The 22,296-nt window shown below is 45.0% G+C and overlaps 1 protein-coding gene across 3 annotated transcripts in view; it reads left to right on the forward strand.

Annotated features, from left to right (window-relative positions):
* Positions 1-17,399, forward strand: part of TTLL6 (tubulin tyrosine ligase like 6) — a 46,069-nt gene extending 28,670 nt beyond the window's left edge. For all 3 annotated transcript variants that reach the window (XM_046674433.1, XM_046674432.1, XM_046674434.1), the window contains 2 exons: positions 8,743-9,106; positions 9,576-17,399. In XM_046674433.1, the coding sequence (XP_046530389.1) occupies positions 8,743-9,106; positions 9,576-9,844 (633 nt within the window). In that variant the 3' untranslated portion in view covers positions 9,845-17,399. The remainder of the gene's footprint in view (positions 1-8,742; positions 9,107-9,575) is intronic.
* The last annotated feature ends 4,897 nt before the right edge of the window (positions 17,400-22,296 follow it).

Here is a 22,296-nt window from a genome sequence, read left to right on the forward strand (position 1 = left end):
CCATCTTCTGTTTTTGTTTTATTTTTTTAACTAAAAAAAATTTTTTTTTAAGATTGACACATGAACTAACACCTGTTGCCAATCTTTCTCCTCCTCCTCCTCCTCCTCCTCCTCCTCCTCTCCCTCCCTCCTCCCCTCTCCCTCCCCCTCCCTCACCTCCTCCTCCTCCCCAAAGCCCTGCACTACACAGTTATATATTCTAGTTGCAGATCCTTCTAGTTGTGCTGTGTGGGACGCCGCCTCAGCATGGCTCAATGAGCAGTGCTAGGTCTGTGCCCAGGATCCAAATGGGTGAAACCCTGGGCCACTGAAGCGGAATGCACAAACTTAACCACCTGGTCGTGGGCCAGCCCCCCACCATCTCTTGTTAGTATGTTTCCTTGCAAAGTAGGGATTTTTTAAATGCATACATTTAAAATTTATTTAAATATGATTGAATTATCTCATTCTATGTCCTATTTTTTTCTTATTGAGCCTTGTTTGTTCTTTTCATTTTAAGATTCAATTTATATGTATTAAAATGCTAAAGTCTTTTTTTTAAACTCACTGTTTTATTTTATTGTTTGGTTTTGGTTTAAGTTTTGTTTTTTAATAGAAAAAGAAAGTACAATTTGATATGTAGTGACAAAATCAATATTTAAAAAGTTATGCTGAGAGATAATTGAAAAGTTTTTTGCCACCTGAATTAACTTCTATCTCCTAATGATTCTTGGTCCAAGATGACTGAATGGACATCTTTGGAGTTACAGGGCATCTACAAATTCAGAAACACTTAGCGTTAAAAAACAAAATGAATGAATAAAATACTCAAATCTTAACTGTACAATTCTGGCAAATAAATACACTCACGTAACCCATAGCCCTATCATGGTATAGAACCTTCTGATATCTTCAAAGTGTTCCCTCCCGTCCTTTCCCAGGCAATTGCCCCCGCCCCCTGCATCCTTCTCTGAGGCATTCACTCTCCTGACTCTGACTTTTTTCAGCTTAGTTTTGCCTATTCCAGAATTTTATGTAAATGGAATAATGTAGTATATATTCTTTTGTGTCTGGCTTCTTTAGCTCAGTATTGTATTTGTGAGATTCATTCATGTTGTTGGGTATCCCAATAGTTTGTTCTTTATTGCTGAATTGTATTCCTCTGTACAAATATACTAGTTTGTTTATCATTCTCCTGTACATAGTATATAGTATCACCCAAATATTCTATAGGTGATATACTATATAGTATGGACTATACTATGTAATATTGACATTTGGATTTTTTCCTAGTATTATTGTTTTATTGCTATTGTGATTAAAGCTCCTATGAACATTCCCGTGCAATTATTTTTTATGGACATATGTTTAAATTTCTCTTATAGCTACCTAGGAAAAGGATTTCTAGGTCAAAGGGTAGATCTGTGTATAACTTTAGAAGAAACTCCAAACTCTTTATTTAAAGTGATTGTATCATTGTGCATTTCAGCCAACTGTAAATGAGAATTCCAGTTGCTCCATCTTTGCTGATATTTGGTGTTATCTGTGCTTGAAATTTTAGCCACTCTAATGGCTATGTTGTGATTTCACATTGTGGGTTTCATTTGCATTTCTCTGATGATTAACCATGTTGAGTACGTTGTCAAGTGCTTATTGGCCATTCATATATCTTTCTTTGTGGAGAGTCTGTTCAAGTTTTTGCCTCCTTCCCTTTTATAAAATAGGATTATTGCTCTTTTTACTATTGAGTTATAGCCTGAAACTTGCCTATTCTTTTTTTAAATAGCGTCTTTTGATTAGTGAAAAGTTTTAATATTGATGAAGTTTACTAATTTTTCTTTTATGGTTATTGCTTTCTGTGTTCTATGTGAGAAATTTTCATGCACCCCCAGGTCACAAAGATGCCTAGGTTTTTTCTTTTTCTTTTTTTATTCTTTTTCTTCTCCCCAAAGCCCTCCAGCACATAGTTGTACATTCTGGTTGTAGGTCCATCTGGTTGTGCTGTGTGGGACGCTGCCTCGGCATGACTTGATGAGTGGTGCGATGTCTGCGCCCAGGATCCGAACCAGCAAAACTCTGGGCCGCTGAAGCAGAGCGCTCGAACTTAACCACTCGGCCATGGGGCAGCCCCCTAGGTTTTCTCTAAAAGCTTTCTTCCTGTAGCTTTGTGTATAGGTCCATGATCCATTTCACATTAATTTTTGAGTATGCTAGGTGATGGGAACCAGGGTTTGTTTTTCCCATATGTATATCTATTCCCAGCACTATTTATTGGAAAGACTTTCCTTTCTCATTGAATTGCTTCTGTGCCTTATAATTCCAGTAAGTATTTGTTGTTGTTATAGATTCTTTAGGATTTTCATCATAAACAGTTATGTCATCTTCAAATAAAGACAGTTTTACTTCTTTCTTTCCAATTTTTATGCCTTTTATTTCTTTTTCTCACCTTATTGCACTATCTAGGATTTCTAGTGCAATGTTGAATAGGGCTGGAGAGAGTAGACATCCTTGCCCTGTTTCCAGTCTTAGAGGGGCAACATTCAGTCTTTCACCATTTAGTATGATGTTAGCTGTAGGGTTTTTGTAGACGTCCTTTATCAGGTTGAAGAAGTTCACTTCTCTTGCTAGTTTGCTGAGAGTTGTTTTAAATCATGAATGAATATTGAATTTTGTCAAGTGTTTTTTTTTTTTGTATCAATTGATAGGATCATATGGTTTTTCTACTTTAGCCTGTTAATATGGTGGATTACACTGATTGATTTTTAAATACTAAGCCAGCCTTGCATTCCTGGAATAAACCCACTTAGCAATGGTGTAGTATCCTTTTTACACATTGCTGGCCTCAATTTACTAAGGTTTTATTGAGGATTTTTATGTCTGTGTTCATAAGAGATATTGCTCTATAGTTTTTTTTTTTTTTTATCTACTTTCTTTGTCTGTCTTAAATATCAGGATAATGTTGGCTCCATAAAATAAATTGAGAAGTGTTCCCTTGCCTTCTGTTTTCTGGAAGAGATGGTGTAGAATTGTCATTACTTCTTGTTTAAATATTTGGCTTGAGTTCTCCAGTGAAAGTGTCTGGGCCTGGAGATTTCTTTTTTGGAATTTTTAAAGTACAAATTTAATTTCTTTAACAGTTATGTATTTTATTTTGAGTGAGTTTTGGTGGTTTGTGGTTTTTGAGGAATTGGTCCACTTTATCTAAGTTGTTGGATTTATATATAAAGAGTTGTTTCTAGTAGTCCCCTATTAGCTTTTTAATATCTGCAGAGTCCCTCTGCAGACCCTCGCTTTCATTCCTGATATTAATATTTTGTTCATTCTTTCACTCCTTTTTTTTTCTTTGTAAGTGTTGCTAGGAGTTTATCAATTTATTGATCTTTTCAAAGAACTGGGTTTTGGTTTCATTGTTTTTTCTCTTTTTCTTTTTTGTATTTCATTGATTTCTGCTCTTATTATTACTTTCCTTCTGCTTGCTTTTGATTGTTTTGCTTTTCTTTTTCTAGTTTCTTAAGGAGGAGGCTTAGATTATTGCTTAAGACCTTCTTTTCTAATATAAAAATTTAATGTTAAATTTCTCTCTAAGCACAGCTTTCGCTATATACCACAAATTTTGATATACAGACATGGGTTACTTAACGACAGGGATATGTTCTGAGAAATGCATCATTAGGCAATTTTGTCATTGTGCAAACATCATAGCATGCACTTACACAAACCCAGGTGGTCTAGCCTACTGCACATCTAGGCTATATGGTACTAATCTCATGGGACTACTGTTGTATACGCAGTCCATTGTTGGCCAAAGTGTTATTTTGTGGTACACGACTGTATTGTATTTTCATTTTCATTTAGTCTAAAATATTTTCTAATTTCACTTGAGACTTCCTTTATGACTTACAGATTATTTAGAAGTGTGTTTAAGTTTCAATTGTTTAGAGATTTTCCAGTTACTGGTTTCTACTTTAATTCCATGTAGTCAGAGAACACACTTTATATGATTTCAGTTCTTTTAGATTTGCTAAAGTTTACGTTATGACCCAGGATATGGTCTCTTTTGGAGAATGTTCCATGTGCCTGTCAAAAGAATTTGTATTTTGCTGTTGTTGGGTAGTGGGTCAATCAGATCTATTTGGTTGATGATGTCGTTCAGTTCTTCTACAACTTTGTTAATTTCCTGTGTACTAGTCCTATCAGTTACTGAGAGAGGAAAGTTGAACTCAAACTATAATTGTGAATTTGTCTATTTCTCTTTTCATTTCTGGTAGCTTTTCCTTCATGTATTTTGAAGCTTTGTCATTAGTTACGTATACACTTAGGATTGTTATGTCTTGGCCAATTGACCCTTTTATTGTCATGTGATGTCTCTTTCTCTCTCTTACTTGTAATTCTTTGCTCTGCGGTCTACCTTGTCTGATACTCAGAGTCACTGCATCTTTCCTTTGACTAGTGTTCGCATGGCAGATCTTTTCCATGGGTGATCTGTCCCTTAGTCCAGTTCTCAAAGTCTTTGGTAAGCTGTCTAGGGTCAGAGTTGCACATGGCTAGCTCTGGGGTGCGCCCAGGAATCCATAAGCCACTTTGTTGAGTCACTTTCCAAAGTTCCTTCCTCTCCACAATCTCCCTCGTATCATCTTTTCTGATTCTGATTTTTTTTTTTTTTTTTTGAGGCTTCTGGCCTGAAACCTGGAGCTTTAGTTACCCTGCTCTGTGGCACACTTCCTGTGACTATACCTACTTCCAGGGCCAAGTGGCAGGAGATCACAGAGAGAAAAAAGTATTAGGGGGTCACTCCACCCTCTTGGGACCGCAGCTCTTCCACTTGGAGAGGAAGGTTCCTCTCCCTCAGAGCTTCAGGTTCTTTCAGGCCGGCTGGTGATTCTGTTGCTGCCACTGCTGCCACTACGTCAGGATTTCATGGAGGTGGGGGCTCAAGAGAGTGGAGCAAAGAAAAGAAGAAAAAAAGGTCTTTGAACCAAAACTGTAGGGTTTCTCCTAGAGATCTCTCTGTCTACTCCCCAGTACCCACTTCTGAGTTTTGAGTTGCCTTGAGTTCAGGTCAGGGGACGCGGGAAGGAAGACAGTCAACTCATTGCTGCCTTGCTGGTACTTTGAATTCTCATCTTTCCCAATATGCCTGCTACTGCTTACTTTTCAAAATTTTCAAAGAGCTACTTTATGCATGCATTCCGTGCAGGTTTTATAGGTACAATCGGTGGGAGAGACAGGATATAACATACTTAATCCATCTTACCTAGAACAAGAACCAAACTGCTACTTCTTCTGGTCACTTAAGATTTTCCCGTTATCCTTTTGATGTCTTCAGGATCCATAGTGATATGCTCCGTCATGGCTGATAAAAGTAATTTGTGTTTCCTCTTTCTTTATCTTGATCTTACAACAAGTGTATCAATTTTATTAATTAAAGAACCAATGCTAGGCTTTGTTGATTTTCTCTACAGTTTATTTTCCATTTCATTGATTTTCAGTATTATCTTTATTATTTTCTTCTCTCTACCAGCTTTTAGTTTAATTCAATCACCTTCTTATAGCCTCTTAAAGTGGAAAATTAGATTATTTATTTTAAGCCTTTCTTACTTTCTAATATAAGTGTTTAGCACTATAAATTTCTCTGTAAACACTAGTTTATCTGCATACCATAAATTTTGGTGTGTTACATTTTTATTATCATTCAGTTTAAAATGTTTTCTAATTTCCTTTTTGTCCCATGGGTTATCTAGAAGTGTATTGTTTAAGTTTTAAATATTTAGGAATTTTCTAGATATCTTATTGTTACTAGTTTCTAATTTAATTCTTTTGTGATTAGTGTACATACTTTGTAAAATTTCAGTGTTTTTAAAATTTATCAAGGCTTATTTTATGGCCTAGCAAATGATTTATCTCAATGGATGTTCCCTGTTCACTTGAAAAGAATGTGTATTATACGGTTGTTGAGTATGTGTTGTACATGTCAGTTAGATCACTGTGGTTGATAATTGTTCAGATTTTCCGTATTCAGACTAATTTGGTGTCTCCTTTTTGTGTTAATTTCTGAGAAAGGGATGTTAACATCTCAACCCACAATTGTGGGTTTGTTTATTTCTATATTTTGTTCTGTCAGTTTTTATTTCATGTATTTTAAAGCTCTTTTATTAGGTACACTTTTTAAATCATTTTATCTTTTTGATAGTGACCTTTTATCATCATGAAATAAAATCTTCTTTATCCCGGATAATATTCCTTATCTTAGAATCTATTTTGTTTGATATTAATATAACCACTCCTGCTGGTTGTGACTAGTACATGCATGATATATCTTTGTTTTTAAATCCTTTTACTTTCTTTTTTTTTTTTTAAGATTTCACTTTTCCTTCTTCTCCTCCCCAAAGTCCCTCCAGTATATAGTTGTATATTTTAGTTGTGGGTCCTTCTAGTCGTGGTATGTGGGATGCTGCCTCAGCATGACCTGATGAGTGGCGCCAGGTCCGCGCCCAGGATTTGAACCAGCACAGCCCTGGGCCACCGAAGCACAGCGTGAAAACTTAGGGCCACGGGCCTGCCTCTAAATCTTTTTACTTTCAACTCATTTTTCTCATTGTATTTAAAGGACATCTCTTATAGACAGACCTAAGACACCCAGTATGACAGCCTCTGCCTTCTGATTGGAGTGTTTACTCTATTTTCATTTAATACAATTATTAATATGATTGAATTTAGGGTTGAAATTTTATTTGTTTTGTGGGGTTTTTTGAGGAAGATTAACCCTGAGCTAACATTCATCACCAATCCTCCTCTTTTTTTTTTGCTGAGGAAGATTGGCCCTGAGCTAACATCTGTGCCCATCTTCCTCCACTTTGCATGTGGGATCCTGCAACAGCATGGCCCAATAAGCGGTGCGTAGGTCTGCATCTAGCATGTTGTTTTTCTATTCATCTCTTCTGTTTTTGCCTTTTTTCCTGTGTTCCTCCTTTTCTGCCCTCTTTTGGGTTAACTGAAAATTGGATATTTGCTAGTTTTAATTCCTTTGTTTTCTTTTATTTAGAACTTTTTGCATTTTTTTTTTTTTTTTTTTTAGTATTCTAGGGCTTGCAATATGCATCTTCAGCTTGTCAGAATCTACTTAGAGGTAAAGTTGTACTTAATTTTAAATATAGGAAACTTATTCCTTCTTTTGAACTAACATATTATTAGTATTTATTGTAGTGCATGTCTATCTGCTGGTGATGAATTTTCTGTTTTTGTTTATCTGAAAGTGTCTTTAGTCTTCACTTTTAAGGATATATTAGTTGGACCTAGAATTCTGGATGATATTTTTTTTTCTTGCTGCATTTAAAAAATGTTCTGGGGGCTGGCCTGGTGATGTAGTGGTTAAATTCATGTACTCCACTTCGGTGGCCCAGGGTTGGCTGGTTTGGATCCCAGGCACGGGCCTACACACTGCTTATCAAGCCATGCTGTGGCAGGCGTCCCACATATAAAGTAGAAGAAGATGGGCACAGATATTTGCTCAGGGCCAATCTTCCTCAGCAAAAAGAGAGGAGGATTGGCAGTGGATGTTAATTCAAGGCTAATCTTCCTCAAAAAAAAAAAGTTCTGGTTTTCTTCTTTTTCTTTTTAAATGAGAAGTCAACTGTATTCATAACATTTTCCCCTATATGTAATGTGTCATTTTTCTCTGGTTGCTGTCTTTAATCCCTGGGTTTTAGCAATTTGAAATGCAATATGATGTGTCTGGATTTAGTTTTATTTGTATTTATTCTATTTAGGATTCTTGAGCTTGTTGGCTTTGCAAATTAATGTCTTTCACCAAATTTGAGAATTTTATGGCCATTATTTCTTCAAATATTCTTTCTGCCTTACGTTGTTCCTCTCTCTTTTGTTTTCTGCCTTTATGACTACTATAGGTACCTCATATAAGTAGAATTATACAATATTTCTACTTTTATATCCGGCGTATTTCACTTAACATAAGGTTTTCAAAGTTCATCCAGGGGCCCACCCCGTGGCCGAGTGGTTAAGTTCATGTGCTCTGCTTCGGTGGCACTCACAACTAGAATATACAACTATGTACTGGGGGTGCTTTGGAGAGAAGAAGAAGGAAAAAAAATTCATTCATGTTGTAGCATGTATCAGAATGTCTTTCCTTTTTGAGGCTGAATAATATTCCATTGTATATATCTACCACATTTCGTTTATTGATTCTTTATCTGTTGGTGGACATTTGGGTTGTATTCACCTTTCACCTATTGTGGATAATGTTTCCAGGAACATTAATGTACATACTTTTTTTAAAGGAGCTATCTAATAACTTATTTAGTATGTATTACCTAGGAGCGGAATTGCTGGGTCACAGGATATTTGTAATCCCATTTTACCAAGTATTTCTAGATGGCTCATCAGAATGGCTGTACCAGTCTACCTTTCATCAGCAGTGCACGAGAATCCCTATACCCAGACATCCCACCAACACTGATAGCTTTCTAATTTTTGCCAGTCTAAGAGCTGTGAAATAATACCTATTTTTCTGAATACAAGATACTGTTTGAAACCTCTCTCATGTTTAAAGACCTCCAGAGGAGGCTCTGTGGGCATTCCCCATCATCTTCTGCCCTAACCTTTAACCAATTCATTATTAGGAAACTATTCTAACCTAAATCTTTCCTGCTGCCAATGAACTCAGCTCTTACTCTGTTTTATCAAGAACGGCATAGGAAGGAGCCCTTTGCTTTCTGCAATCTCATTTTGGACTGTTTTCTCTTCCAGCCTCTAACCTCAGTAGAAACCTCCCCAGAATCCACTACCCAGGTCTCAGACTCTCCTGAGTCTCTGCTAAGCGTGACCGTGACAACAAGCTCTGAATGCAGTAGCCCAGAGATGGACAGGCTGGTCTCCTTTAAATACAAGCAGCATCAAATCTCCCAGCACCTCATCCAGGGGAAAATATCAAAAGTTTCTCTGCCTACAAAATCCCAGAGCTTCTTGGAGAGTCTGAACCCAACCTGGACTTTGCTAAAGAATACCATGAAGAAGGAGCATCTGATGTCAGAGCTGTGCACCAAGATGCGACTGAGGGAGAAGCTCTCCTTGCTCCCAGCTCACCACAGTCCAAAGCTGAGTAACCAGTCACGTGAGTACCGGTGTGTACAGGGATGTGCCAAGAGCTTAGGGGATGGAGTAACCAATAGGACCAGTCCTCATCTTAGGGGAGCACTCAGCCTGAGGGGGGCGCTGCAGTCCCTGCCCTCAGAGGGACCCCAGTCTGATGGTGGAGACTAGTCCCTGTCCTTAGGGAGTCTCTAGTCTTATTGAGAAGATAAGAAAAATAAAAATAGAGTGCTATGTTTCAGTACCCTCTTCAACATTTCCTGGTTCTCATTCGGTTGAGGCCCAGTCAGCTCAGCCTGTGCCACTTGGGGGCATTCAGTATGAAAAAACAGGGAGAGAAACTATTTGGAAGAAAGGAGTAATGGCTAATTCTGATTTGAGAGCTTCCACTAGTTTTAGGCCAGGGGACCCTGGTGGGAGGTGGCCTTTGCCAGGAATCTGTCTGAGGCCAGCAGCACAACTTGATGATGTCAATGACTTTGCCGTTCCAGAACACCCCTCCCTCACCCAGGAGTGCTACTTCCACAGGCGAAGCTCTGGCAAGAAGAGGCAGCTGGACGTCTCCTCCCTCCTCCTGTTGCAGAGTTCTCACGGCCAAGATGTTTCTCCGAATGATCTGCTGGTGGTGGCCACTCCAGCCCGCCTGGATCCAAGGCCCGGCCGAAGCCATACAGGTGCTATGAGGGACCTGTGTAGACAGAATCAGGAAGCATACCGTCACTGCCTGATCTCTGGCCAAAAAGGATGTGAGAGGAAGTAGGTAGGCCCACCCACATTCCCTTAATGTTTCGGGTGCCTTGGCAGGCGCTATGTGTATATATTTATGGAATGTTGGGTAGGCACATGGATGGATGGATCGATGACAACATAAAGGTAAGTAGACAGTTAAGACTAACCTCAGTCAAGACGTGACCCCTTTGCAATGTCTATTTCTGCTGTGACTGATCTGTCCCCACTGCTTAAGTGCACTCTGCCTTGTCTTCCACTGATGGCTAAAATTAAGACAGTCATAACTGATGATCCCAGAAGTAGAACCATGTCAACCATGAGGGATTGATTTCCACACCTTTCATGCTGTGCCCGCCTGGCCTAGGTCCAGGTCACTTGTCCCCAAAGCTGGCCCTGTCAAGGCGTATACTGAGGGGGCAGAACAACAGGACAGTGGAGGCTGAGAAGATTTGGAAACAAAGGACTTGAAGCTTTGACTCCACTCTGTGAAAGGCCCAAAGAGATAGCAAGGAGCCCTCTGTCAGAACTTGAGTGCTTCTGAGGAAGGTGGGTGTAAAATTTAGGAGAGCTCTACACGTAGCCTCATGTATAGTAGAGGGATTTGTGATGTTTAGCTGCCTAAAGAAGAAGGCTATACAGTTTAACCATCTCCCTTGCTCCTGCCACCTAAAGCAGACTGTGACCAGACAGTCTGACCTGGCCCCCTCGAGAGCAGTGGCTCACACCGCAGGAGGGCCAGCGAGGAAACATCAGCCTATAGGTACCACTTTGGGTGATGAATGCATATTCAGCATAAAAATGCATATTCCAAGGCCTGCGCCCAGAAATTCCCATTCAGTAGGCCTGCGGCGGGTGGGGCAGGAATCTGCATTTTAAGAAGCTCCTCTAGGTTATTCTGATGGTCTTCTCACCACCCTTAGAGAAAAACTGGGCCTGGTGTTTCCCAAACTTCCCTGATGGTATAAATCATGTGGGGGCCCTTGTTAAGCCTTTGGTTTCCTAGGCCACACCCCTGGAAATTCTGACACAAGAGGTTTGGGATGGAGCCCTGGGAATTTGTCTTTTGCGTAAGTCTCTCCAGTGTGGTAGCGAGCGCTGCCCTCCGTCGCCACTCAGGCCTGGGCAGAGGGATCTGTGACAGCCAGGCCTGGCGTGTGGGCCTGTTTTTGGAACAAAACTCCCCGATCTTTACGGAGCTCAAACCCACTCGCACTATCTTTGGTTCATTATTTTCCAGTACTGGAATTTTAAGTAAAGATAGGGTTACCTAATTATTTCTATTTATGCTCGTACTGTTAAAAGAAGGGAGGTCATGTAGCAGCTTACAGTGACAATTTGGATTCAGTATGACTGTTAAAATGAAGTTGTAATGATCAGAAGCCACACAGAGAAAGGGAGGAGATAATTATGTTAAGAGGGTGTGATCCAGTGCTTCCTGCATTGACCACTGAATTTGGCTCTGAACCTCTTAGCAGAAAGGGCCAAACACAGCATTCTGTTTTGATCTTTTTTGTCTCCCCAGTCAGAACAGAAACTCCCTAAGGACACAGACTATGTCTCCACCATCAAACTAGGGTCTCCATGGAGTCAGGGCCTTCATTCCCGCCCCTTCCCCCAACTCCCAACCCAGACCAGGCACTCCTCAAAGATTGGGACTGGTTCTGTTGGTTACTCCATCCCCTGAGCTCTCGGCACATCCCTGTATGTGCTGGCACTCGTGAGTGGCTACTCAGCACCAGCTTTGGGTTGTAGCGAGCTGGGAGTGAGGAGAGCTTCTCCCTCAGATGCATCTTGGTCTGACATGAGACGCCTCTTCTTTGTGTCATTGTTTAGCAAAGTCCACTTTAGATTCAGACTCCCTGAGAAACTCTGGGATTTTTGTAGGCAGAGTTTTTGATATTTCCTCCTAAAGGAGTAAAGATAAGTTTACTCACCTAGCAAACACATAGGTCTTTAGGACGTACTTCTTTCCCTGGCTCTAATTTCTAAGAGGGGTTTGTCATGTGGTCATTATAGACTTTTACTACCATAGCGGACAATGACTGAAGGCACTGACATGTTTTTTTAATGAATTTTAACGAAGGTAATAATTATACTTTTTTGGTAGCCTACCATATAGGTGCCAGCACTCTTCTCGATATGTGTTTTATTTAATTTCCTTCCAATCACAATTGTGCACTTTAGAAAAGAAAAAAACCTAAGGACCAAAGCGCATAAGGTTTAACATTCAGGAGGTCCCACGGCTTTCAAGTGGGGGAGCAAAGATCTGAGTCAGATGTTTCTGATTCCCAAGCCCCAAGCTCTTAAAGCCACACTATCTTTCTTTCAAATGGCGTTTTTAATACTAGTCTTCAGTTAGAGCTGAGGGCATAATAAATGGCTCTTTGCTGAAGGCATTTCCGCAGGTAGCAGAGATGGCCAAGACTAAGCAGGGCCTCCTAGATTTTCCTGTGGAGCCACCAGATCTCAGAGCAGGCCCTCTGCTTTTAGGTAAAATAATGGCTTCTAAAAATTCCCGACTAATCAGACCATAATGGACTACACATACAAGGCAAACTAGCCAAAGTCTAATTATGTGCAGCTGAATGCCTGTCTATTAACACACTGATTTACAAATGTGGCGTGGGAATAGGGCTTCTGCATAATACGTAGTGTTTGAATGAAACAAGGAAAGAGCAGAGGTCCAAATTACTTGGGAGGTGTAATAATAACGCCTTCCATGCATCAAGTTTACGTACCATATCTCTTGTAATCCTCAGGTCCACGCTGTGAGGTTGGCAGGGCAGATATTATTATCTTATCATCAGTTTGCAGGTGAAGAGAATCAAGGTTTGGGGACAGTAGATGACTGGTACAACCTCACACGAGTAATGGGCTCTGGACAAAGAGCCCGATGTTTCTTCCTCTGTACCACTCTGCCATGAACTTAGAGCCTGTCCTGACCCATGTGAGGAATGGAGCCCTGACAAATTCCTCCATCTTCCTGCTTAAATCACTATAATCTCATCATCTTTCCTCTGGGTCTACTTTCACAGTGGGTCGGTCACTGAGACCAGGGTTTCAGATCCGTGAAAAGTTAGGTTTAAGGGATAAATGGCCCATTTTGTAGGAATTTAGTGATAATTAAAAACTTGCTAAAATGGGCTGCCTGGCACCTTACTGAATAAGTGGTAGCTGCAGTGATATGATGATGATGGTGATGATAATGATGATGATGATGATGATAATACTGTGCTGATGGTGATGAGCCCAGCATGGACTGGACAAGACACATTTGCTTTCTGTGTACTAAAACCTTTGCATACATTATATCAATCCTCAAAGCAACTCTTTGTGGTGAGTACCTTTGTTATTCTCTTTTTTCAAATGAGGAGACCAAGATTTAGAGAGGTTAAGTAACTTGCCCAAGGGCACACAGACAGTGAGAACTCCTAAGCCTGTGCTCTTAACCACTACCACTTATCTCCAGCCAGCCATGTTGGCAACTCTTAAATGATCCCTATCAATTTGGGGGCTGTAAGGATACAGGAAGATGATGCTGTGTAGGTAAACTGGGTTTCTGGTGCTATGGATGTGAGTCACCTGAGTAATTCCTGACCCTCTAGATGGGAATGGGAATGATGAGTTCATTGATGTGAATATTCTAGTGGCCATTTTAAAGGAAAATCTAAGAAAAATCTTTTTCTTTTTTCCAGAATCAGACTGGATCTCTGCCATTTTTTCCCTTTCCACTTCTTACTCCCAGGAAATGATTTATCTTTTCCTACAGTGTCTATAATGTCCATAGAATTAACTGAAAGTTTTATTTCCTCAGCTAGATATCCTGATCTTGTAATGACCTCCCCTTAGCACCACTGAGGCCAATAGCCTTGCCTTTTGTGTCTTCCCAGTTAGCTTACAGCGCTGTAGGACCATGACTTCTGGGAGTTACTGGTGCTGCCCCAGGACACACCCCATTTGCCCCACTAGTGGCATTCCTATGGGTTACTCATGTGGCACCAGCATCCAGAACTCTCCCCCAGATACAGCAATGTGAGGGGAGGAGCGTTCAGAGAAGGACTCAAAATTTCCAGGAGTTCAAAGCCCTCCGTCCACCAATAGGCTTGTGTCAGCTGGTCTTCAACTGCAAAGAGAAAAGAGAGAAAGGGCTAGGCATGATGGAGAACTCTGGGCCCTGAGTAAGGGAGTTGGGGCAGTTGTAACTTCACCAGGTAAAGACCACGCCTTCTCCCAGCCCAGCCACCTCAGTGCCCAAACGTCATCCTGCTGCCTCCCTTACCAGCCCAACTCAATCCCGCCAGCGAAGACAGAGGTGAGGTGAGAGTGTCTAGCCTGCAGGTGATTCTTCCGTCGACCTGCAGAAATGATGCATTTTCCCTTCAAGTGTACATTAATAAAATAAATCGCCATGCTCAATGCCGGGACAAGGAGCCTGATCCAGAGTGAGAATGGGACGGGGAGGGGAAGAGACAGTTCTCCCGAGATCCCCTCGTTAAGAAAGCTCCAAATCCACTGAAAATGTGTCAGGAACCTTTGAAGAATTTCTTTGGATGAATGGTTTACAGTGAGCCCTACCCTCTTGCTGGGAGCCCAGAGCGTCAGGTGGCCCTTTAGGGGGCGCTGTGGCTGCCGTGTCTCTGCCCAGCATGGGCCCTGGCTAGCCTCCAGGCATGACATCTCACTTTGTCTGCCAGTTCAATCTCCCCCCTCTCCAGGAATGTAACCCAAGATTTTTGCCTCCCTTGCCCTTCCTGAGTCAGATCCCTGACAGAGCGCTGGAGGAGGAGTATGGGGAAGGGGTGGAAGAAGGGTGAGGTCTGTAGTCAAGCACCTGCTTCACAATGGTGACCCAGCTTTGCCTTATGGATTCCCAGAGGAATGAATTTCTGGCCTCAAGGATGTCAGGGGATTCTGGGATGCTTGAAGATTACAGTACCCCTCAGGCAAAAGACCTGCAGTATGTAAGATATTGAATGGAGAAGTTGGACTCAAGCCATTTGTGTCCAACTGTAAAGCACACACGTGTACACAACACCTTCAGCTCCACCTAGGCCTGGTTTTCAAGGGCTGCTAGTGTAGGGTTCTTTTTAGTAATTAAGTCAAGGCCCACCTGGATGGCAGAAGAAGGAAGCCCTGGTTATCACTGGGCAGACTAGTAAAAGCTTAACTGTCACCTCAAGTCGTCCCCCGCTACCCCTTCACTAGCCCATTCTCGATACCATTTAGAAGGCTCAAAATAGACTGATCTGAGGCCGGTTCTCCCGTTGTCATTATCAGGTTGTCATGCATCATAACCTGGCCCAGGCAGAAGATGTAAGACTTGCTAAATGGGGCTTCCCAGAAGCTCTACAGCTCTGCCTTTTCCTCCCTAGTCACCAGCTCCAGGCAGTCAAGGTTCCTGATGATAAAAAGGAAGTCTCTTAATAAGGTGAAGTCAGAGTTATTTGTCTTCCCAAGGGACAGTTTGGTACCAGCACCTTTGATCCTAGAAACAGGTCAGCTTCATGGACATGCAATCTATGCGGTCACCAGGGCCCTGTACTTAGAAGGGCCCTGCACTTGGTTTAATGCTCTGTTTAATGCTCTTGAAATTGTGAATAATTTTTGAACAAGGAACCCTGCATTTTCATTTTGCACTGGGCCTGCCAAATGATGTAGCCCGTCCTGCCTAGAGACTAACAGCTCTGGATTATCCAGGGAAAAGGCAAAACGGCAGGCAGCCTTCCTAGGCCCACCCACCTCCTGCCTCTTCACCCACAGGGCTCTGCAGAGCAACTCTCTACTGAATGCTTGTGGGAGACAAAAAATGCTTGTGGCAGTCCTTGCCCCCGTGGAGTGTGCAGTGCAGTAAGACAGGTCCACGAAGAACAATCCTGAGTTAAGTGCGACTAAAAAAGTGTCAGTAGATGAGAAGGAAATGCCCTCACACACCCAGCTGGGAGGATGTAGTCCACTTCATTGGAGGAGGCGATATTTGAGGTGGCAGGAAAAATAAATAGGATTTTTAAAAGTGGACATGAAGTGTGGGACTGAGGTATGGAGGCCTGGAAGAAAATAACAACCCTGAACATGATCAGGAAGTAGTCTAGTCCAATTTGGTTGGACCAGAAAGGAAAATTGGGAGATGACAGGGGAAAGATAGCTTAAGAGACCATATTGGTGACCCCAGGGCCCTTTGTTTAAATTGCCATTACTGCACTCCTCATGATGGTGGACTCGTTTGCATGGCTGTCTCCCCACTGGACCGTACCACATCTTTACATCTTTATATCTCCCGAGTTTAGCCTAGTGCCTCAGACATAACAGGAATTCATTAAATATTTACTGAATGAGTTAATATTGTGGAGGGTCTAAAATGTTATCCTGGGAAGTGTTTGCCTTGTTCAAGTGAGCAATGGGAAACCACTGAAGGTTTTTGAATGGGAGAGAGATTTCAGTGTTAGAAAGATGAATCTGGTAGTAGATGGTAGGATGGATGATTGGCAAGGCGAGAGACTGAAGGTGGGAGAGCATTAGGAGGCTCGGATGATGGCCCAGGGTCAAGCCCTTGCAGCCCCTGTTAGGATGGCTGACTGTGGGGAGGAAAAGCAGGAGGCAGGTGAGAGAAACACTGTAGAGCTGGGACGTGGCAGCTGGACAAATGGAGGGGAGAACGGAAAGGGAGCAAGAAAGATGGCTTCAAAAGAACGGAGTCCCCTGAGAGAAAATAGAAACACTGGGAAGAGGAGCTTTTGGAGGATGGAGATCCGGGTTCTGTTTCATAAAGCTGCTGTATGGATTCCTGTCCCCAGATGGATTTAAAAGAGCAATACTGAAGGAAAGGTTTCCAAACACAAAAATGATTTTCCTAAAGACCAAGTTGTTAAAAATAGCCATCTTGATTGGGCAGGCTTTCTTGGTCCCCAGGTTCAGAACTACCTGGGCAGCTCAAACGACATGTGGCCCCCCCCACCCCGGCCCAAATTGGTCAGGGGTGGGGGTGTTGACCTGTATTTAGAAAGCTCTCTCAGAGGGTTCTGATGCATAGCTCTGTTTGGGAGCCACTTCTGGCTCACCCCACACTGGACAGCCCCTAACACGCCTGGAACAGGCTGGGGAACTCTCCCCCAGCCTTAAAAGGCGATTTCAGATTCCAGTTTTCCTTCTACTCTGGCAGGGAAGGCGAGTCAGGCAGATTGGCAGCTGTTCCAAGCGTTGTCCCCGACCCATCCTGGGTTATTACATGAGCTGAATGTAGTCATTCATAACTCCTGTCTTTACAGCTGGCATGTCACTTAGCTTAATTACAGCACACAGTGGCATTTCAACTCAAGGAATCTAAAAAAGCAATAAAACGGGTTTTGCAAATTGTTAGGAAGGCAATGAAGACCTTGGAACTGCAATTTATGAAGCATTGCTTTAAATTATTTTGCATTCTCCTGCCATGACTCTTAAGTTATTAACCAGCAGCGTCAGAAAGCCAAGCAGGCCACGTGTCACATAGAGGGTGTTACATGTTTCCGAGCATACACGGTGTGCTGGGGAGGTGGCTGGAGGCTCCAGGAGCTGCCTTGGGGTGGGAGGGGTTGTCTTTGTTCTGAGCATGTGTTCTTCCCATCAGGCACCTGCCAATCACGCTTCCGCCATAACTCTCCCAAACCATGGGCTCTGACTGGTCTGGGGTGACCTTCAGCAAGGACCCCCTTCCTCTTTACTCCCGGACATCCATTGTTCCAAAAAGGCACAAGGAAAGAAACGTGGAAGAGCAAAACAAGTCCTTTTATATCCAGGATTGGTGCCTGGCTTCTCTGGCTCATTGAGTTCTTTTCCTGGTTTATTTCCTGGTTCCTCTTAATCTTTGAGAATGTACTTCTTGGGCAGCCATTTTAAAGGAAAAGACTGTGACTGTGGTGTCTCTCCACCACCCTGCTTTCTCAAGCCTAGGAGTCTTAGGAATGATAATAAAAAGGGACCCCGTCCGTCTGAGAAGGGGGCAGAAGCAGCAGGAAGTGGAGCAGGCAGCGCTGAGACAGATCCCTTTTGCTGTGAGCAACATTGGTCAGCACGATAATTGGGAGCAGAATGCCAGCTGCCTCAGCAGCCATGCCAGGCGGGAGAGCAAACACCGAAATCCTGTTGGCAAACCCAGCAGGGCCGTCGCAACATGGCCAAAGCAAATAGGGGCTGAGGCCGGCCCACTGCAATGGACTCTCACTTCCCCCTTGGATCTGGCAGAGAGAGAGACTGAGCCAGCTAAGCCCACGTATAGGGAATCAAGTAGCCATGGGAATGCTCATACCCATCCCTGGGCTGGGGTCCGAGCTGGACCCTTGCTCTCCTTGCCATGGTCTTTCATTTGGCACAGACTGAGGAGAGTCTGATAATGATACAGCATTTTCACGGCTATTCCTTTGTTTATTCTTCAGCAGTCCTGTGAGATCAGTATTATCCCCATCTTCCAGATGAGAAAACTGAGGCCAGGGGAGATCAAAGACACAGAGCCAGGACTTAGTCTCGGGGCCTCTGCCTCACTGTCTGCTGCACTTCTCATTCCCTCCCCCCATGTCAATTCCCAAAGTCCCTTCCCGGCAGAGCTCCCACAGTCTAAAGGGGACTTGAGTTCTTTCCATTTCATAGCTGAGAAGCAGAGGCTCAAAGGTGGGTCGGGGGGGGGGGGGGGGTATTTTTGTTTTTAGACCAAGACACAGCAGTTGACATCCGTGATTCTGTCTGCCACACCCACCAGCACAACCGGAGGCCCAGTGAGATTAATATATTTACGAATAGTTTCAATTCTTTGGATATTTCAACAGACTTTTTTCCTCCCTTTTTTTAAACAAGAAAGATCTGAATAAATATCTCTGGTTTTCATGTAATAACGTGGTTGTATGTGGACACGGCCTTGTTAGACCCTCTTATGACCTGCAGCCTCTTGATGTCTCTAGGATCCGAGGTACCTATGAAAATTCATACCCTTGCCGCCTCGTTGGAAAATTTATATTTCGTGGAGAGATGCACAGTAGCTATATTCATATCCGATAGAAGGACTGGGCTCCTATTGAGAGAAGAAAAGCCAGCTGTTGGATTGGCTGTTCCCTTCTGGGTCCCCATTCCTCCACACATTTCCTGGTTATTTGAAATTTCCTGATTATTCTCCAACGTGCCTTTTTGAGGGGAGGGAAGGACAGGAGAAGAAAAGAGGAGTCGTTTACTGGATTCGGATCCTATAACCAATCCTTTTTCTCCTAGCGTTTTCATTTGCTCTGCTTCTGGGGACTTTGCCGGGAAATACCACTTGTCAGAAGGAGCCCGGGAAAGTGGAGGTGGAGGGCGTGACTGGAGCAAGTCCTCTATTCCCCGTCTCTGGAGGGAAAACTTAGAGGGCAGGTGGGGCTGAGGGTCCCCAGGAGAGAGCGAGGCCTGTGCGGGACTAGTTTGGAGATTCTGCTGGAGAAGGTGCGCGTGGGAAAGGCGCAGCCGGGCGAACTTGCCGGGAATTGGAGATTAGGACGCGGGGAGAACACCTCGCTCCCCACGACACAGGCCGGTGTTGCTATTCTGAGTACGGCTGACCCGGGGCGCTGAGCCCCGCGCTCTTCGGCGGAGAGGAATCCCGGGTCGACCGTTACTCACTGCGTGCTTCCCCGACACGCTCACACGCGCTGTCCCGCTCGAGCGCCTCCCGGCACCACCGGCGCCCGGACCGGGAACTCGGCCCTGCAGCTGCCGGCTGCGCGGGGCCCAAGGGCTCCCGGCGGGAGAAGCCGGGCCTTCGCGCCAGCGGGGTCTGCGGAGGATCCGCCCCGGCCGGGAGAAGCAGGACGGAGGCACGGGGAGCTGCGCCTGAGCGCGCAGTGGCAACGCTCAGCGCGGGGCCGCCACCCGCTGCTTCCCTGTCGCTCTCCTCCCAAAGCCGCCGAGGTGGAGTCGGCTCCCCAGGAGGAGGGAAATCGGCTTCCTCCGGTATCCACTTAAGAATTCGTGTCACTGGGGTTTATTTAGCGCGTATTATGTGCCAAGCGCCGGGGCAAAGCACTTTACGAGCTTTATTATCCCCCCAACCACCCGATGAGGGGGCTACGATGCCCATTTACAGATGAGAAAACTGGGTCCGAGAGGCGCAGTAAACCAATATGTGTCGGAGACAAGACAGAACACTGCGGTGCCTCCAAGGCCACGCGGGACCTCGGTGCGGCCCTTCTGGGACCACGGTTGCTTGAACTTGAACCGTGTGCTCGGAATTAGTTTCCAGTATGAACATCAGTTTAATGCCACGCAGGGGAACAGAGCCTTCCAATGGGGTCACCTCCCTCCTGTCGCTGCTCCCATAAGAACTCTAGAGGAAGACAGGCTAGGAACGTCAGTTACCCCGGTTTCACAGAGTAGGAAACACGCTCAGCAAATCCGGCTCACAGCTAGTCCGGAGATGAGCTCCAAGAAGCTCTTCTGATGTCCTAAACCCAGGAAGAGCTTTCAGCCAGGTCCCTCTCCTGAGTTATTTTTGTCTTCCATGTAAATGGGGCGCTGAAAACACAGGCTGCTGGGAGTGTCTCTGCCCACAGTAGCTACAAATTGCTACATCTGCCCCTTCTCAGAGTCGTTAGATCTCTTGGTGGAGGGCTATCTCCTGGACGTTAGAGGAAAGGCAACTGAGCTCCTGAGCTCTCTCCCTCTCTCCCTTCCTCCCTCCCTCTCCCCCTCCCTTCCTCTCTTCCTTCTGCTCAGGGGGCTGTGGAGAAGAGTGGAGTTGGGTGTTTCTTCTTTGATTCGCTTCTCAGTCACTCTAGTCACTTGGCTGCGACTGGGAAGAGGGCATGAGGCAGAAGGTTTCTCTGGGACATGTGCAATGGAAGCCTTGGCAAGGTCTGAGAGGAAGCTGAGGCTAGCGGGACACTATTGGAGCCGCTGAGAGCTGGGCTATGCTGTGCTAGGTGCGTCCCTGTGTTGATTTGACTCCAGCATCTCCTCTGTAGCTGTAGGATTATCTCCCTTTTACAGGCGAGGAGACTGTGCTCAGGCAGATGAAGACACTTGCTGGGACCCGAAGCTGATGGGAAGTGGGATCCGGGCTTATGCTGGATCTGTCTGACCTCACAGCTTCTCTCTCCTGGGCTTATGGCCCAAGAATGGCTTCGAATTGGGAGTCAAACAGGTTCCCTCCACACCTTCTTCAACATTAAAAATGATAGCCATAGTAATCAGGTTCATAAAGTTTAGTGACCAAGTCCTTCCTAAGGAGTGAAGATTTCCACTCTTGTCCTGCATGCACCCTCAGCCCTTCACGGATTCCCAGTCTCCCCTCGGAGGGATGTCCTTCAGGTGATTCTGAGGGGTTGGGAATCAGGCTGGTAGCTCCCAGCCCTTATCTGCTCCCCCCATCCCCCAAGCTTGGGACCATTTCCAAAGTTGCTTGAGAGGCCCCAGTGAACTTTATCTTTATCTGGGGTGAGAGAAACAACGCCCCAAGGGATGTTCCTTCCTTGGCCTGGAGTGGGCAGAGTGGCTGCCCCCAAGGAAGGCCACCGCTGGATTCCTAGCAGGAGAGAGCAAGAGGGTTTCAGAACCTCCCTCCTCTCGGCCCCACTCCTTTCCTCCCTCCCTCTCCTGGCTACCCCCTCGCCTTTCTAGTCCCACCAGTTTCCAACGTGCAGAGGATGTTTACCCTCCGGAGCAAGGCCAGGATGGCACTGAGGTCAGAAACCTGCTTCACCGCAGGAAGATACCTGAGGCGGGACCCCACCCACTGGCTCCGAGCGTGGCCAAGGGTGCGGAGATGGAGGCTGGGAAACTTCACCCCACCCGACCAGTAAACGCCTCCGTGACTCCCCAGCCTGCCAGGCATCCCTGCCGAGATCCGAGACCCAGCCCTTCTTCCCCTAGCACTGGCCAGGCCCGGACGCACGCTGAACCGCGGGAGACCGCTGAGGGGGCTCTGGGTGTCCCCACCCCTCAGTGGCTGTCGGGATTGAGGTTCAGGGCTGTGGAGAGGGGGTTCCCATAAACCGCTTCAGCTCACCCCCTGTTCACTTTAAGACTTGTGCCCTGCCTGAGGCATCCCCTGCCAAACGGAAGGAGATTTCTGATCTCCTCCCCCCACCCCCCAACCGGGCTGAGCGACTCCTCTTCTCTCTTGGGGAGGAGGAGCCAGGAGGCAGAGGAAACCTGAGAACTTGCACCGTTCCACCGCCCAGGGGTTGGGGGTTCGGAGGGTTGGGAAGTGAATCCCAGTTTGCGGGGAAGAAGGGGTGGCAGCCTCCTCCCTCTGCTTCTCCAGGTCCTCCAAGGACTGATTCCCCGCCCTCAGAACCCAGAAGGGGTTAATATTTCACCAGCTACCCCCTTCCCGCCACCTGGAGGCTCCGGAAAGGCCCGTCCCCGAGCCCAGCCGCCGCAGGGTCCCAGGTTGGGTCAGGCAGGCCCCAGGGTGGCCCCTCCTCACCTGCACAGGCCCCCACCCAACGCGTCTGCCTGAGCACGTCGCCTCGGCCCCTGCCTGACCCCAGC

This window comes from Equus quagga, chromosome 11 (genome assembly GCF_021613505.1).
Source record: "Equus quagga isolate Etosha38 chromosome 11, UCLA_HA_Equagga_1.0, whole genome shotgun sequence".
In the NCBI taxonomy this organism is placed as follows: Eukaryota; Metazoa; Chordata; class Mammalia; order Perissodactyla; family Equidae; genus Equus; species Equus quagga.